At 35.6% G+C, this 17,890-nt stretch overlaps 4 protein-coding genes across 12 annotated transcripts in view; 3 read left to right on the top strand and 1 right to left on the bottom strand.

The window, feature by feature from the left end:
• Window positions 1–1,659, top strand: part of LOC18039862 (dentin sialophosphoprotein) — a 2,924-nt gene extending 1,265 nt beyond the window's left edge. Inside the window, exons 4-5 of the mRNA XM_024182604.1 lie at window positions 1–771; window positions 993–1,659. Of these exons, the coding sequence (XP_024038372.1) occupies window positions 1–771; window positions 993–1,379 (1,158 nt within the window). The 3' untranslated portion in view covers window positions 1,380–1,659. The remainder of the gene's footprint in view (window positions 772–992) is intronic.
• Window positions 1,660–5,748: 4,089 nt separating this feature from the next.
• LOC18039167 (probable inactive receptor kinase At5g58300) lies at window positions 5,749–9,971 on the top strand. 2 transcript variants are annotated; one of them, XM_006429569.2, is made up of 3 exons: window positions 5,749–6,197; window positions 7,588–8,932; window positions 9,069–9,971. In XM_006429569.2, exons 2-3 carry the CDS (start codon window positions 7,660–7,662, stop codon window positions 9,692–9,694), a joined length of 1,899 nt encoding a protein of 632 aa, XP_006429632.1. In that variant the 5' UTR covers window positions 5,749–6,197; window positions 7,588–7,659; the 3' UTR covers window positions 9,695–9,971. The 2 variants fall into 2 exon arrangements, with proteins under 2 accessions (XP_006429632.1, XP_024037465.1); XM_024181697.1 differs by lacking the exon at window positions 5,749–6,197 and adding an exon at window positions 6,749–6,822.
• A 51-nt stretch (window positions 9,972–10,022) lies between these two features.
• LOC18039166 (cingulin-like protein 1) lies at window positions 10,023–14,789 on the bottom strand. Of its 6 annotated transcripts, none has more exons than XM_024181698.1 (14): window positions 14,461–14,789; window positions 14,133–14,386; window positions 13,812–13,862; window positions 13,669–13,731; window positions 13,435–13,497; window positions 13,261–13,326; window positions 13,017–13,079; window positions 12,798–12,860; window positions 12,586–12,648; window positions 12,355–12,417; window positions 11,765–11,824; window positions 11,510–11,617; window positions 11,129–11,233; window positions 10,023–10,853 (listed from the first exon to the last, which is right to left on the bottom strand). In XM_024181698.1, exons 2-14 carry the CDS (start codon window positions 14,337–14,339, stop codon window positions 10,401–10,403), a joined length of 1,428 nt encoding a protein of 475 aa, XP_024037466.1. In that variant the 5' UTR covers window positions 14,340–14,386; window positions 14,461–14,789; the 3' UTR covers window positions 10,023–10,400. The 6 variants fall into 6 exon arrangements, with proteins under 6 accessions (XP_024037466.1, XP_024037467.1, XP_006429630.1 ...); XM_024181699.1 differs by having other exon boundaries at window positions 14,485–14,789; XM_006429567.2 differs by having other exon boundaries at window positions 14,491–14,789.
• Window positions 14,790–17,163: 2,374 nt separating this feature from the next.
• The window catches only part of LOC18039977 (ubiquitin-conjugating enzyme E2 28), a 2,603-nt gene continuing 1,876 nt past the window's right edge, over window positions 17,164–17,890 (top strand). The window contains exons 1-2 of one of the 3 annotated variants that reach the window (XM_006429563.2): window positions 17,164–17,329; window positions 17,453–17,578. In XM_006429563.2, the coding sequence (XP_006429626.2) occupies window positions 17,509–17,578 (70 nt within the window). In that variant the 5' untranslated portion in view covers window positions 17,164–17,329; window positions 17,453–17,508. Of the gene's footprint in view, window positions 17,353–17,445; window positions 17,579–17,890 lie in introns of all 3 variants that reach the window. The other 2 variants (XM_024181948.1, XM_024181949.1) reach the window with 2 other exon arrangements.

The raw sequence follows: 17,890 nt of genomic DNA, 5'->3' as shown, positions 1-17,890 counted from the left end.
TCATCTTATACTAGACCGGCCTCCCCAAGTGCACGTTCTGTATCGTCAGCTAGACCATCAACTCCATCTGCCCGCCCTACATCATCGAGATCCTCAACTCCTTCAAGAACTCGTCCATCTCTCACCAGCTCTTCCATGGACAAGACTCGAACATCCCAAACCTCAAGGCCATCCACTCCAAGTTCTAGGCCACAAATTCCTGCTAACTTGAATTCCTCAACTGCTCGATCAAGTTCTCGTCCATCAACTCCCACTCGTCGCAATCCAATAACTTCTACATCTCCAGCAATGAGTTCTTCAACTTCAGCTGGACGTGTTATGTCAAATGGTCGCAGTCAGGGACCAGCATCACGACCAAGTTCCCCCAGCCCACGAGTCCGGTCACAGCAGCCAATTGTACCTCCTGATTTTCCTCTTGACACCCCACCAAACCTTAGAACAACTTTGCCAGACCGGCCGTTGTCTGCTGGTAGGTCCCGCCCAGGTGCTGCTCTCACTATGAAGAGTAACCCCGAAGCTACAGGATCGGTGAATATGCCAAGAAGACATTCATCACCTGTAGTCACAAGGGGAAGACTCACAGAGCCCCCTGGAAGGAGTCGAACACCCGCCAACGGGCACACCGCTGATGCGCATGAGTATCGAAGGACCTCGCACATTTCAGAGCAGTCAACCCGGAGACCTGTGAAATCCACAAATACAGCCTCAGATGGCACTGGATTTGGGAGGACTATCTCAAAAAAATCACTGGACATGGCTATCAGGCATATGGTATGTATTTTCCTCCCGTATCATCCACGGCATATTAATTTGTTAGGTCATAGTATGAAATTCTGCCAGTTACAGCATCAGCTAATCTTAGTTTTTGCTGCTTTGGCAGAGTAAGAGACTTCTTCATCTTAGGGTTCCGTTATGAGAGAATGTCTGTGTCCTTGGACACAAGATTCTTTGTGTAGGATAAATCATAACCATTTATTTATCTTTGAATGTAGGACATAAGAAATGGTGCAGGGAGCATTCGTCAGCTTTCAGGTACCACCCTCTTCCCTCAAAGCATACGGTCTGCGACCTCTAAAACCCGTTCTGCACGGGCTTTAGAATCTGTACATACCAATGGAATCTTAAAAAACAGAGACATTTCGGAAAAAGGAAACACCTATAGTGGGCCTGCAGAAAATGGAAATGATGCTCATGATGGACGATACTCTGCTAAGTTGAGTGAAGCCGACATCTACGAGAGCTCCCGTTATGATGCAATCTTACTTAAAGAGGACTTGAAGAACACAAACTGGCTGCACAGTTTCGACGATAAATCTGATCAAGGAGCCATTTTTGATACCGGATTTGAGCCTCTACCTGAACCCTTCGGCTTATTATAGCAATTGAGAAGTGGGTGATTTGTTTTTCTTTGATATATATATTTTTTTAAACATCTAAATTATACCTTATGCTCTTACAGCTATTTTGTCACTTCGCAAGAGTGGAGTGTGTCAACGTCTATCACCAAAACCGTGAGTGAAGAGGCTGTGTCTGCTGCAAAATTAATGGCTATGTTATTGGTCTTCAATCATTTGATTGTATATTTAAATTTACATGTCTGGCTGTGGCGATCAAATGATCTTTTAATTTCCCTTCATCGAACTGAAGAAGTACATACCATTTTATGGCTCTTGCTAATGCTTGTCATCCCAACTGGATTAGAGTAATTAGACATTGGCTCCTAAAAATAATAGAATAAAAATAACAGAGAGACAAAGCCTACTGCTAGTAACCATTACAAAAAAAAACTTGCTCATCTCCATGGATGACTTGCATTATTTGGGATTAGAAATCTGTCACCGCCGATTTACCATCATGTTATTGCTCGAATAAATATCTGAGCAAAGAAAAGCTAATCTGCTTCAAATATATGGAACGTACAAATAGAAATGCTCTGCACTTCATTAGTTCATTTAACCTAAGTTTAGGCTTATGAGCCCATTGGAAGGCCTTCTATTGTGTTAAAATGAAGAAAGGCCAGGAAGATCAGTCCATCGAAAGCCCACTTCATCAACTTCTCATGCATGAGCATGGCATTTTTTTTTTTAATTTGTTTGTTTATTTATTTATTTTCTTAATATGAACTCAAGATTCCATCGAGTTTATCATTAGATTATTCACCTTAGCTTTAAAGAAGCTCGGTAGCGAGATTCTAATCTAACATATCTGCCCAAGATAATTAAAAATGAAAATAAGAAAAAATTATTCTCATAAGAAAAAAATTTGTATTGTACGTGGCACAACATAAATTGAAAAGATTGCATCGTCAAAACCTACTTTATGTTTCAAAGTCATATCATATTCAACTAACGTTTGATTTTTGGGTTGTCAAGATTTAAACGTTAAATGATTCTTTTCAATAACTCAATAATCTAGTCCAATTATTCATCAAATAGCTGTGCATAGACATTATGTTTGGATTTAATTATTTGTTAAGAAAAAAAGTATCTTTGTGTATCAAAAAAGCAAATGGACCTACTATTAAATATGTGGCGTGAAATTGGAGTGGATTTACTAATCCACGTGAAACTTGTATTATAATAACAGGGCAGTTCCAACAACTTCGTTCGAACATCACCATCTATCTTACCAATGTATAATTTGTGACACTTTCCTTCAAAATTCAAATCATCAAATCAATTTAGACCCCATTAAAGTATTTAAAATTGAGTTTTTTTTTTTTTTTTTGAATGCACAATACTGAATTCCGAAATTATCCCTAAAGCAAACAACAACTTGTTTCACTTCTTTCTACATAAAATTGCTTTGCAATTAGAAGAGAAAGCAAAACCCTATTTTTAAAAATCTCTGGAATGAAATTATCATTCATTTTTGGTTAAGTTGTTAACTATGTTGATGATACAATACTCTGGGGATTATATAAAAGCAAAAAAAAAAAAAAAAAAAAAATAGACTCCAAAACAGAACTAAAAGGATTTACAGCTTCATCGTAACAGCTAAATTTGGATTTGCGGATTCAATAGTTTTAAGTGAAGAAGTTGTAATAACTTATGAAGAGATGAATTCTCCCAAAAGTTCCAATTAGTGGATGTTGATTTTCGAGGGGAATAAGAAATAAGACGCTCTTTGATTGTTGGTCATTGTTCCACAAATGTTATCTCTTATTTTATCAAGATGTGACAAACATGACAACACAAACTACACAAAGAAGATTTTATGTCTTCTTAAGAAAATCAAATTCAATTCCATATCCGAGTTGGGGCAGGTATGGCCGCATGGCCAAAGTAGAGAGCTTGAAAACGAAATAAAGAAGGGTGGGGACAGGGTCGGCAATAGGATCGGGAGAGTGGGGATTTGTCAATCTTGATTCTGTTCCGATTGATAATCGAGATAAAAATTATATCATGAATTCTGTCCCAAACATTAACTCGGAACAAAAAATGTGTCCCGATTTCAGCCCAAATAAATTTTTAAATTTTGATCGGTATCATGAATTATCCTACATAAACGTTGTACACGTATGATTGTCATGTCATATGTATTTTATTCATGAAAATGACTTATCGCATACATTTGACTAGGGTCCGCTTTAGAGAATTGGGGGCCTTTGTTGAAACCTCATTTTATTCAATATCTTCAATACTCAAAAGGAACTTAAAGAGCTGAAAATTCAATCCATTTTTAATTGTATGATAATTATTAATTAAAGATAGACTTAAAAAATAGATTTTCTTATTATAAATAACCTAAAAGAATCTATTATTATGAGTATATTAAGAAAATACTTCCTAATATATGGGGCCTAAGGGATTATACTGGGCCTTCTTAACATTTGGAGTCTTAGCCAACTATTTAATTCACCTATATTTAAAGCCGTTCTTGCTACCTATATGTCAAATCTACGTGATTCATCAAATCAACTGGTCATATACTTATGAAAATCTAAATTTTAGGACATTAAAGATCCTCATCAAAATTTTCAAACGTCTCAAATCTCATATTAAATAGTGAATTAGGACAAATTTGAGTTTGAATCCCGACCAAAATAGTAAATCGAGACAAATTTTTATATTAGATCTCGTTCGAAACGCACCAGAATCGCAAATCTCAATCGGGAATTTGGGAAATTCCGTCAGCCAAAAGTGGAAGATATAAGTAAAACCACTCAAAAAATAAAATTATAGTACAATAAATTTTTAGAAAATAGAGTGTTTTTACACAAACGTGGAAGCATCGCGATCCGACAACTAATCCTAATCAATTTTCTATTAATGATTCTTTGATTTTTTTTTAATATATAACAATGATAATAACGACAATCATGACATCGATTTCTAAACCTTGAAGTCAAATCCTTTATCATTTTCATATAACTTCAACACCAATAACCTTCACAATCATGCGTGCTTCAATTTTTAAAGATTCTCTAAGACACTTACATATTTACTTTCAATTAGACAATAATTTCTGTTTTCCAATTCACAAATATTTTCTTTCTACGACAATAACTTTTTTTTTTCAAATCCAAATTTGAGCTTTTTATGGAGCGCTGTCTAAATTTTAAGTCTCATAAATATTCGAGGGATGTCTACTCCTCACACTTGGATAAAAAAAAAAGACTGCCTTTACTCAAATTTAATTAATGAAAGAAATACTCCCACAATATATTTGTGGAGATTCGAACTGCTGCCCTCCAAGTTAGAGGGCAGCAACCCTGACCACTCGACCTAAGGCCGAGTGGCTTATTGTGATGTTGATTTACCATAAGTCATAATTTATTTAGTGTAGTTTTGACAAACAAACAACAATATTTATTACCTGCTCATATTAGGCCAGTATTCACTTATGGGCATCGCTTTGCATTTTGTCCTTCCGCTCCACAGCATCCAAAGCCAATTAATCACCCCTATTCACCCAAAAAATATTTAACATATTTATACAAAATTTTCATGTGGTGTTACAATGTCACTCATGAAAGTCTAAATAGAAACTAAAAACGATGAAATGTTAAAGTGACCCACTTACTGGATTTTGCGAAATCTATAACAAAGACAGGGCTACATCCTTCCAAAAACCACCCACCAAACCCAAACAGAGAGTCATCTGAGAAACCGTGATGTGTCTCCAACTCCAATTATCATTTTCATTTTATTCCATATCTTTTTTGTCCTAGAGTTTTCCAATTGTGGGTCCTCTAATTATTTTGTAAGATACCCAAAAAAAAAAAAAAAACCCAGCAAAATAACAATTAGTCACTTTGTCAACCTTTTAAGTCAAATTTTAAAAAAATAAACTTCAAACGGGGTCCTGGTCATAACCCATCCGTGAATATCTTTTGTGCCTGCAGGCTGCAATTACCTGAATTCAAGTAATAACAGACAGAATTTTGGTGTTTAATGTTCACGTTATAATGAATAATGCGACCATATTACGTTACATGATTGATTAATTTTGTGCTTAAATTCACATAATATGGTATTTACCAACGTGGACAAAAGTAGAAAATGTGATTGTGAGTCGAACCATCACTTTACTCTTTATGGGAACGAATCATGAACTTGGAGTGAGCGCTGAGCAAACTGGTGTCTAGTTGGTCTACTTAATCTTTCATGTGTCATTTTCTAATTAGTGTTAATGTAATTACCAGTTAATATTATCTACTAATTCTTAGCACGAGCAATAAGAGCTAATAATAATAATAATAATAATAATAATAATAATGAGAAGCACAGTAGCTGAAGCTATAGCTAGCTAGCTGTAGCTGAAACAAATATCGAGATCTGCGTTGTGGTGGCTACTGCGACTGTTACTAAGCAAGTACTACGTTTGGCTTAACGAAGAAGCTTTCAAAGATTTATCAGAATTGAACGTTGAGAGAGAAACCCTTTTCTTTCTACTCTCACTGAATCTGCACGAACAACTTCTTGTTCACTTTTAACTTTTCTTTTTTTTAAAAAAAAAAAAAACATTTTTAGAGCGTGTTATTGAAGATATGCTGCCGTTAAGGTTCGTTCAACTCATTAAAAACATACAATTTTACTGCTCTTCACGCACGATCGTGACTCGCATCTGCTTCAGCTTGGGCTTCTGACATTTAACGTTAAAAGACAAAAATCAGAAAAAAAAAATTATGTTGCTGTCTTTCAGCCTCCGTTTCAGACCGCCCACCACCACTTGAGTCTGCTCATTAGTCAAAGGTATTTTTGTTTTTGTTTTTGTTGTGTTTTGTTAATATTCTGTTTTTTGTTTTCTTTGTTTTGTGGAGGTTTAGTAATGTTCGTTTTAAGAGTATTTAAGAGCTAATTGTGGAAGGAATGTGAGTTTTTTTTTTCCTTCCTTTTCTTTTTTTGGGTAATTTGTTGGAATTTAGATGTTTAAGTAGGAATGTGAGAAGTCTTTGTTTGGTTGCTGAGAAAATGAAGGGAAATTGACAAAAAAATGGAAGAAAATTTCAAAACTTTTTGAAATTGTACTGGTTTCTTTTTATCTTAAAGAAGTCGGAGAAAATGGTGAGTTCTGGTTAATTGAGGTTTAATGGAGAGTTTCTTACCGTTTCAGACGAAATTTAGTCAAAATTTTGAATTTTCATGGAGTTAAATTTATTTCTCTCTACGATTTGTGGCCAAATTGAATGTCTTTCCCTTAAAAGAAGAGATTTTGACAAAAGGGCATGGAAATGCGATAAATTTTCACCAAAAGTTTGTTTAATGTAGGTGCTTTTGGATGGAGATTGACTTGTTCTACAACATTTACCACACAAGTTTATAAATTCTCAATTTGCATTTAGGGCTTGATCAATGTCGCTACATTTCTTCTTGTTTGGTAATTATTTTTAAAAAATAAATAAATAGATTAATGAGCTATTATCATTAAGTTTCCAGTATTTTTTATATATCTACTTTTTCAAATTGGGGTTTTAATGATGTTGTTTATTACCTCGTATTCCATTTCAAGCATCTGTGATGAAACTTACTTCCTTTTGACAAGGTGAAGGATAACGATGAAAGCTGAAAAGATCATGCTTTTTAGGATTTTGTATTGTATGCTTTAGTGCTTTTGCATTTTTTTCTTTTAGAAAAGCCTTATTCTTTTGCATCTTTCTCTATAGTGGCTTTTACTTTAGGTAATATTGATTAATAGAAGTACTTATTCTTCAGAACTGCTCTGAAGTTTCTAATCTATATATTCCCAGTTTCAAGGCAAGTTGACCAAGACAAAATTGTGGCACTGCAAATGTCAACTTTGTTTAGTTTTAGATATTGTTTTTGGTTCTCTAGAGACAAATCTCTTGTTTTTAATTAAGAAGGTATCCAATGCTGTTAACCAAACTCATAAAGTATGTGAGGCTTTTTCTTGTGATTCATATATATCTTAACTGGAATATACATATTGTATAATACTTAATCATCAACTAGGTTTTATTTATCCTTCTCTCTGCTATCTCATTTTATTGCACCACCTTTGATAAAATATAAGTTTCTTGTGCAGAAATTTTCCTTTAATGCCTGTATGGTTGGCTACTGTTCTTACCTGTAATAAAGATTAGGAAAATGAACAAGCTAATGTTCTAAAACCTTATGTTGCCAGGGGAACTTGAAGAATTCATGAAACTACACTCACATTCATAGCCTCAGCTGGAGAAGTTTCGTTGGCATCACTATGAAGTTACGCTGTGTTTTTGCAGCGTTATCTTTCATTTGGCTGATTCCCCAAATGATTGCCGACCTGAATTCAGACAAACAGGCTCTCCTTGACTTCGCTGCCAATGTTCCTCATGCCCGCAAACTGAACTGGAATTCTTCTACCTCTGTTTGCACTAGCTGGGTTGGCATCACTTGTACCAAGAATGGTTCTCGTGTGCTTGCCGTCCGGCTCCCTGGTGTTGGGCTGTATGGTCCCATTCCAGCCAACACACTTGAGAAGTTGGACTCACTCATGATCCTCAGCCTTCGATCAAACCATCTCAGTGGGGATCTTCCATCTAATGTACTCTCACTTTCTTCCCTTCGCTTCTTATATCTTCAAAACAACAACTTCTCGGGTAATATCCCTTCCTCCCTCTCACCCCAACTTAACTGGGTTGATCTATCCTTCAACTCCATTACAGGCAATATTCCAGCTTCGATTCGAAATTTAAGCCATCTCGTAGGTTTAAACCTCCAAAACAATTCCCTCACAGGATTTATCCCTAATTTTAATCTTTCAAGGCTTAGGCATTTAAATTTGAGCTACAACCACCTCAATGGTTCAGTTCCACTTGCCCTCCAGAAGTTTCCTCCGTCCTCCTTCGAAGGGAACTCTATGCTGTGTGGACCGCCTCTAAACCGATGCTCTACAGTTCCCCCAGCACCTAGTCCATCCGCAACTAACTTCCCCCCTCCACCAACAGTACTCCCAAAACCAAGAGAGGGCTCCGAGGAAAAACTTAGTACCGGGGCTATAGTTGCCATTGCAATTGGGGGTTCCGCTGTTCTGTTCCTTCTATTTCTCATGATAGCTTTTTGCTGTTTGAAGAAAAAGGACAGCGAAGGTACTGCTGCCACAAAATCAAAGGGTATTAGGAATGAGAAACCAAAAGAAGACTTTGGGAGTGGGGTACAGGAGGCTGAGAAAAACAAGTTGGTTTTCTTTGAAGGCTGTTCATATAATTTTGATCTCGAGGACTTACTACGAGCTTCAGCAGAAGTTCTAGGAAAGGGAAGCTATGGGACAACTTATAAGGCCATATTGGAGGAGGGAACAACAGTGGTTGTGAAGAGGTTAAAAGAAGTAGTGATGGGGAAAAGAGAATTTGAACAACAAATGGAAGTTGTGGGGAGGCTCAGTCAGCATCCTAATGTTGTGCCTATTCGTGCTTATTACTTCTCCAAGGATGAGAAACTCCTTGTTTATGACTTCATAGAGGCTGGTAGCTTTTCTGCATTGTTGCATGGTATGAATCGTCCAATCTTCTTTTCTTTTGCTTCCAATTCCTCGCTTTCATATCAGAGATGAAAGAACACTGTTCTGTAAAGATTTGTGATTCTTTTTCTTTGCTCCTAATCCTTAATTTTTTATATGGACTACAGGAAACAGGGGAATTGGACGAACGCCACTAGACTGGGAATCCAGAGTAAAGATTTCCCTGGGAAGTGCAAAGGGCATTGCTCACATTCATGCTGCAGTTGGGGGGAAATTCATCCTTGGCAACATCAAGTCCTCCAATGTGCTTCTCAGCCAAGACCTTCAGGGATGCATCTCTGATTTTGGCTTAACTCCGCTAATGAATACCCCAACTGTCCCATCAAGAAGTGCAGGCTACCGAGCCCCTGAGGTGATTGAAACAAAAAAGCCTACCCAAAAATCTGACGTCTACAGTTTTGGTGTTCTTCTCCTAGAAATGCTGACTGGCAAAGCACCAATCCAAGCACCAGGGCATGAGGACGTGGTCGACCTTCCAAGATGGGTTCAGTCGGTTGTCCGAGAGGAATGGACTTCTGAGGTGTTTGATGTAGAACTAATGAGATATGAGAATATTGAAGAGGAGATGGTGCAAATGCTTCAGATAGCAATGTCCTGTGTAGCAAAAGTGCCAGACATGAGACCTACAATGGAAGAAGTCGTTAGGATGATCGAGGACATTCGACCATCTGATTCAGAAAACCAGCCATCATCAGAGGACAAGTTAAAGGATTCAAATACTCAAACCCCATAACTATTAAGCCATGCTCTTCCTATGTATTAAGTTCTATGTTACAGTTATCTTTGTTCCAGTTCGAGAATGAATTTATCTGACAGGGACACTGCACCAGCCTTTTCTGCATGTAAGTAGTTTCTACTAGTCAATGTGTGATTCTTTCAGGGTATTTGTGTAACAAAATTCCCGGAGTAGCATTTGATTTCCTCTGGTTATTTGTGATTATTGGTGATAATTGTAATGAAGTTATTTCAGAATAATTATATGTGATTTCCTGTATGGCTATTTCACTTTACACGACATTATCACAGGACTGGTGATCCTAATCATCTAAATTATCACAAAATTTCAGCAATCACAAAATAATGTAGGAATAATATAAAGCAGGCATCAAAGATGATCCTGTAGTTTACATTTCCCAGTATACCCAGAAAAAAAGAAAAGAAAAGAAAAGAAAATTAACAACAATAATAATGTAAATAGCCCGGTGTAGGCAGCTTTTTTTTTTTTTTTTGATAACTACTCTTGCACCGATCGGGACCCCATGAGGCGTGAGACAACAAAGAGTCTCAGTATAAGCACCAGATCCCAAGTCCCCCAACAAACTGAGCTGCCCCTTAGGGGACCAATGTGGGCGGCTTTAAATCTCTAACTCTGAGGTATATCATTCTTGTACACAAAAATGAGCAATATGTCATAACCAAAAGAAGTTAAGAACCTAAGTTTAGTTTGAAGCATTCTTGTTAACCAAGTCAGCCCCGCTAACATATTTCGCAACAAATGATACTAATCGGAAAGGAGCACCGATCAGTGGAGCATCTGTCAGCGGCACAGCAGCCACTTTGTCAGTGTAACTTTCTACAACCTGCAACTCCAAATCCTGAACCTCCTTATCATCCAACGGTATTTGGACAATTTCTCCGGAGTATTCAGCTTCTGAAGAGCTTAAAACTAAAGGTGGGGGATCTGCATGCACACCATTAATTCCATTTCTGTCTTCTTTGACTGCTACCACTCCCTGGGTTTCCAACCTATTGTTCAATGAGGACATATTATCACTGGATTCAGACATGGGTTCAGTATCACTGGTGAGTGCAGTCACTGCATCACTTCCAATTGCTGAAGAAAGCCCAGCTGCCACACTCTGTCTATCAAGCTTAACAGACAAATCATTCACCTGAGATATAATGTAGTCCAAGAATGGAGGTGTGGTTATGCATGGAGAAGATTAAATCAGGAGCATCATAACTACTATTAAAAGGATAAAAAAGTTGGAAAAGAAAAATAACTTAAACTATGATCCACACAATTCATTATGACAGTACTTAATTGGGTATGTACATGCATAACTCAATAAATCAATTCGAGCAACAGACCTCTGAAAAACCATCAGCATTAACGAAAAGAACTAGCAAACTATCATCATATATTTGGAGAAAAGCATACAAGTACCTTCTCCACAAGCTCTATGTTCTCTGTGATCAATTTATCAATCAGTGCACCTGCTGCTTCAATCTGAGTACTGAAGTCCTTTTGTTCTGAAGTAGCATGCTGTAACTGCAGAAAGCAAGATGTTATTCATTGGACATCACAACATTCCCTATCATTGCTTAAATCAAAACAAATAAGTTCTTTACCATCAAAAGTAATTTTCTTCTGAAAGATTTGATACATAACCAAACATAAGAAACAATTCGTCACAATCTTAAACTTGAACGTTTTGTTCTCAAATTGCAACAAATATGGGAAAAGACCAACTGCATTCCAGATTAAACCAAGCAACACGTATTTATGAAGAGAATCCCCAAAGTTCTGGAGGTCTTAAGAACAAACCTTCTTGCTTTCATCAGATGAAAGCTGTGACCGCAGACTGGATACGTTTTCTTTCAGTTGGCGGTTTTCTTGTAGGAGATTATTACGAGATTCTTCCAACTCCACTACCTGCCAGACTTTGTTTTTATTCTCATATCAGAATATATAGAGAAATATGAAAAAGAAAGGCCTTGTTCTTTTCGATCAGCAAGCAATTTACCATGCTCTGGGATAGGAAAACTATGTTACAATAAACTAATTGAGTATCCTGTGTACCTGCATCCTTAGCTGGGTAATATCAACACTCAGGCCAGCAATTGTTTCTTTGGATACACTCTGTAAAAGTAAAGATATTGAAAATTAGGAGTATAAAATAAGTGCCTTAACTAGAATTTACAGGACATAAATTGAGGATGGAAAGAAAAAACCAGTAGTTGCTGCAAATAATAAGATGAAAAAGTACATTAAATAAAAGCCACTTTTCAGGAGCTTCAAAACAGACCAGATTCCAATTAAAACCCAAGCCCTCCTGTCAACAACTTGACTAAATCTCAAACTAGCTGGGGCTGGCTAATAAATCCTATTTGTCCATTCTGTCCGATCGAAAGCCACATGCTGCCCTCAATATCACTATGACAAATCTCCCTTCAAATCAAATATTCATCAGTTTTTCTCATTAAATTGCTAAATTAATTCAAAATCATTCATGTATTTTGTATGATACAAATAAAGCCTATATCAAAGACCATCAACCAGGCAAACAATTTAAGGTTAAAAGAGAAAAGGAAGGGGCCCGGGGGGGGGGGGGGGGGGGGGTGCGCAAAGCTGTACTAGTACCACCAAAAATAAAAAGGAGCTTTTGCTACCTCCATTTGAGTCCAGGAATCTTTGTCTGCCTCTAAAAGTTTTAGTTTTTCCTCCAAGCTAGCCTGTGGAATCAAAGTAGCCTTATTGCATACCGGAATTTCAAGGAAATAGCACACATTCATATACAAGGAGACACCATGACAAAGAAGAAGTAATATATTCATAAAGGGAAGCAAAAGAGAAGATCTTTCAATTGGTCTGCTTAAAATTCATCAGAGTGAGAACTTTACCCTTTTCATATTCAGTGCAGCACTTTCATCCCGTAACTGACTAATTTTCTGCTCCAAGGCAGCCTGCATGCAGCAACATATAGCTTACAATTCTATTTAAGTTTCTGGAAAATCATAAAATTGCCAGCTGTTGAAATATAATTCTCTAATATTAAAGAAAGAAAAGAGAGAAAGACATAATACAATATAGCCTATCATCCAATACAAAGTACCTCTTTTTGAAGCCAAAATTCTTTTTCACTCTGTAAGTTTGCAATATTCATCTCTAGACCACCCTGTAAATTTCCACTTAGATAGGTCAGTTCGCTAGCAAACATATAAGAAAAATACAAACCACTTGCAAGTCTAAATGGAGAACGTCCAATGATCCAGATCAATATTATCAAAATATTTTTCTTTCCGTTCGGACAATTAGATTAAGCTAATATTACCTCTCTTTGTATGTGTAAATCATTTTGATTTCGCAGTTGTTTGATGGTCTCTTCTAGGGTAGCCTGTAAGAAACAGTGAAATGTTATGTGTTTCACCTGCGTGGGGGCCCGGGGGGGGGGGGGGAGTGTTGGGTGGAAGTGGCACAGGAAGGTCCTTAATTAAAGATTGTTAATACACACTGGTATTTTTTAAATAACTGGAAGATACCAGAAATCAACCCAATGAAAATAATATATTTTTCACCTCTTTCTGCATGCGTAAATCATTTTGTCTCTGTAATTGCTGGATTGTCTCTTCTAAGGTAGCCTGCTGAGAAACATAGAGTAAGGGTGTTGTCACAATGAATATATACAAAAACAGGGATTCTGTAGCTTAACTGTCAAGATAAATAGATAACTAGATTAGACTTGAAATTACCACTTTCTCTTTGTATAAATCACATTCATTCTGTAATTGTTGGACTGTCCCTTCCAAGGTAGCCTGTCAGAACACAATAACTTAATGGTTCACAGTGAGGATCAAAGGAAAGACAGGTAATTTGAAGAACGATGAGAAAGAAGCATCTAATCTATATCAACTGAATGGCCTACTATTCCCACATATAAAATTAAATTGTTGCTTAATTATGTAACTGGATTCAATTTACATTACCTCTTTCTGTATATGAGATTCTCTTTCATTTCGTAAATGTTTGACTGTCTCTTCCAAAATGGCCTGCAAAAACCAAAATATAAATTCTTCACCTATGTGACTTAGAAAAAGAGCAGAAAGAAAAGACAGCAATTCAAAACAACCATTGCCTCTCTTTGCAACAAATGCTGTCTCTCAGCTTCAGCTAAGTTTGCCTGTAAAAAAGAAAAAAAAAAAATCTCTGCACTCAGCAGTCACTCATTAAAAAAAAAAAAATCAATTTTTTTTACTGTAAATATCTGTCAATATTAAACCAAAAACATATATCTAATATTCAGTTAATGAAGTGTAATTGTTATGCAAAATGCAGCAATTCAGAAATGTAATGATGCGGTTAAAAATAAATAAATAAATAATAGAAGCTTAATCACATATTGAAAATATAAATTTATGTAAATCCCAAATCAGTTAAAAGCAAAACTTACGCTTTCAACACCATTGGATTGGTGTCTATCGGCGTCCACTTGAACATTTTGAATGTCAGCTGGCTCAGAAGCTTGGCTGCGAACGTCATCTTTCTGTCCATTGGTCACGTGATTCGGATCCTCGCCGACGGCCACATCATCCGTCGTCGTCTTGGTCTGCTTGTTCTTCTTCTTCTTGTTTCTCTTCTTCTTCTTCTCATCCTCCATTTCACACTCGCTCTACTACTGACAAGAGATCCAATTCAATCTCTCACCTGGCAGCGAAGCATATAAGATATCAGCATTTGATTCGCAAATAAATCAATAGAAACCCTAATCCTTCACATACAAATCCGAAAGTTGAGATTCAGACGATTACGATATGCGGATACAACAAATCCAGTAGAAATTTTTGAGAACGCTCGTTAACTGGGATTACATTACAGTTTTAAAAATTTGTCGTTATTGACCTCTTTTTTTCTTTTTCTTTTTTTTTCCGTGCGGGAATTTACTAACGTTGTAGAGTAAATGAAAATAATTATTTAAATAAATAAATAAATAAATTTCGGAAGTTTTTTGTTTGTGTTTGGTGAAGCCGAAGGTGTTCCTGATTTTGTAAACGTTTAATCGGCTGAGAGTCAGAGGGCGAGACCCATTACACATGGGGTGATGGGGAGATTGGAGAGTGCAATAGTGCAAATTACTAGTTATCCAATTGCATATTGATTAACTTTATTATAATAATAATATGATTTTTAATTTAATTTGATTAATTTTTCGAGAATATTATATATACATATATATTAAATAATTGAAGAAACAATCGTAAATTCATAATGATACCATATTTCAATTGAGTTAATAAACGAGCTTGGCATTTGCGGTTTTTTTTTTTTTCCTTTTAAATATTTGGAGATAAATTTGGTCAATTTAACCTAGATATGAGATATCTGAAATTATGGTATTGCATGGTTAATTTATAAGATTTTTCTAAAGAAATTAAATTGTAAACTTCAATAAGATTATTATGTAATTTTAAAAATATATAATGCGGGAATTATTAATTATTTTGCCTACATTATTATGTATATATCAATTAAGACACAAAAGTTTTTAATATCAAAGCCATCTAATCAAAGCTGATAGATTCGTTTGACAGGGTAACATAAGTTTCACACTCAAATCTAATTGACAAATTGTCACGTGAATATTATACTATATTACAAAAAAAAAAAAATTGATTGATCCCATTCCATCTCATTTATAATCTTACTGTCATTATATTGTATCATGTTAACTTTTATCATCATTAACTTTCTTATCATTATATTGTATCTTTTACTTTTATCATCGTTAACTTTCTTTCATGTCATCAACTTTCAAGCTAGTAGTATCGCAAAAGCTTTTGCCTGATGAACAATTTCTTCCTGTTGATGCTGAGTTAATTCTGAAATTCCTCTTCCTCGTGTTTGAAGATAGGACAAAGCTAATCTGGCATTATGATAAAAGAGGAATTTATTCAGAGAGAGTGCTTATCAAGTATCTTTAATGATGAGATTTCTTAAGATTCTTAGTTGCTCCAACAGTGTTCCAAGGTGGATTTAAGTTGTTGTGGCCTTGCTGTGTGTCAAACAAAAATTAAAATATATTTTTTAGAGTGCCACCGACAACTTGCTACCAACTTACGAAAATCTCTACGGGAGAAAAATTTTAGCCAACTCTTGGTGCCCTAGATGTAAACTTGACTGTGAGACTACTATGCATGCTCTGTTGAAGTGTGGTTTTGCTAAAAAGGTATGGAAGCTATCTTCCATTGGTGCTTAATGGGAAATTCCTCACTTAAGCTTCAACGGACTAGCCTGGTTTATAATAGAAAAGGGTAATAGAGATGATTTTGGCTTGTTTATGGTGACATCCTAAATTATTTGGAGTTCAAAGAATAATGGATGTTTAGAAGAAGAAATTGTTGAATTTGTTGAAGTGCTTGTTATTTATGAAGGTTTAAAGATGGTCAAATTAATGGGGCTTTATTCGTTAATTATTGAACCAAATTCACAAATTGTGATTAGGTTGATCACTGGCAAAGCTCGCAAACTAGAGTGAGATTAGATAACTAGTCAATGGGATTAAAAATTTGGTTAAGAATGTTTCTAATGTTGTGTTTAAGATTGTCCCCGTAGTTTGTAATTTAGAGGCTCACAAGTTGTCTAAATTGGCATTGCCAAAATCATATTGTTGTATTTGGCTAAAAGAAGTTCTTGTTGAACTCTTAACTTTGTTATCTTGCGGTAATTATTTGTCTCATAAATGAATAACTATTTTCATTTTTTTTAAAAAAAAAAACTTCGTATTTTTAATCGTGTGGCTACTTTTTTCTCCCACCGACTACCAACAGATAATAATTTTCTGATCATTTTTTTCTGCCCTTATTTCCTTTGCTTATAATTAGCTTCTGACAACAATGTCAATACTGGAATTAGTAAGTTATATTTCAAATACGTTTCATAGTAAATAAGAGTTAATAGTTTGAGACACTACTAAATTATCAGGAAAAAGAAAAATTCAATGTGTAATATTTTAAAAACTTTGTTTTAAAACTATTTTAATAATCTTACGTCATAAGGACTTTTTTTTAAAAAAAGAAGAAAAATCTATGAATTATAGCGATTTACTTGATTCTCTCGTGAAGTTAGAGGAATAAGTGCCACTTTTGGACGGAGGCGTAAAGCACTCAGTGAATCCACGTGATCGCAATGATTAAGTGAGGCCTCTGAGTGTAACCTTTAAATATTAAATTATTATTAACTTCGAATTATTTTTTTTCAGTTAAAAAAAAAAAGTGATTAATTTTCAGTTAAAAAACCTTTAAAATTAAAACTAAATTTCCACAACCCAACCCGACAGAGGTGGTAGTAGGTGGCATCGGAGATAAAGAGGAGAATTAAAATTAATATTATTTTTAAAAAAATGGGACAAGAGCGATAATTAAGCAAAAATTACCAACCTAAAAGAAATTTTTTTTAAAAAAAATTGCCACGTATATAATCATGTAAAACAAGGTGGATTTTTCTCTCTCAACGACTTTTGCCTTGAATAACAAAGGCAAGAGATTGTAGAGGAGAGAGGTCGGGACGGCCAGTAGCCGCCGCAGATCTGCTCCGAAGCCGTTCCCCTTTCTCACTGCTATTGCCCTCCGATCTCCTTCTTCGCCGCACAAGGTCAATTTCGTCATTATTTTTAAGTAAATTTATTTTCTTTACCTTATTAAAATAAATTAAATAATTTGTTGTTTATAAGCTTGGATCGTTGTATTAAGTAGCCGTTTGTGGCTTAGCTTACAGTGTTGCAGATCCTAGGTTTGTTGTGGCTTTAACTTTTAATAATCCGTTGAAGCATCATGGCTTCGAAGCGTATTTTGAAGGAACTCAAGGATTTGCAGAAGGATCCTCCCACGTCTTGCAGCGCTGGTATAAATTTTTGTTACTTGAGAATTTGGATCATGTTTTAGTTGATTTATATTTAAATTAATCGAAATTTGCTGCTTGTGTTTGTTTCTATCACTATTTGGCTCGTGGTTATTAAGATTGGTTGTGATTGGCCACCGATATATTCTATGTGGGTGTATTCTTAAACTCTTAGCTGGGCTAATTGTATTGGTGGCTGGTTGTTGTTTTCAAACTTTCAATGGAAATCAGGATTTTTACGGTCAAAACCCACAACAAACATTTAAATGAATTAAATATACATTGTATTACACTCTCTAACATATAATTTGATAC

This window comes from Citrus clementina, unplaced genomic scaffold, assembly GCF_000493195.1.
Source record: "Citrus clementina cultivar Clemenules unplaced genomic scaffold, Citrus_clementina_v1.0 scaffold_6, whole genome shotgun sequence".
NCBI lineage: Eukaryota > Viridiplantae > Streptophyta > Magnoliopsida > Sapindales > Rutaceae > Citrus > Citrus x clementina.
Note: the sequence above shows the minus strand (reverse complement) of the source record. Positions and strands in the feature narration are given on the sequence as shown.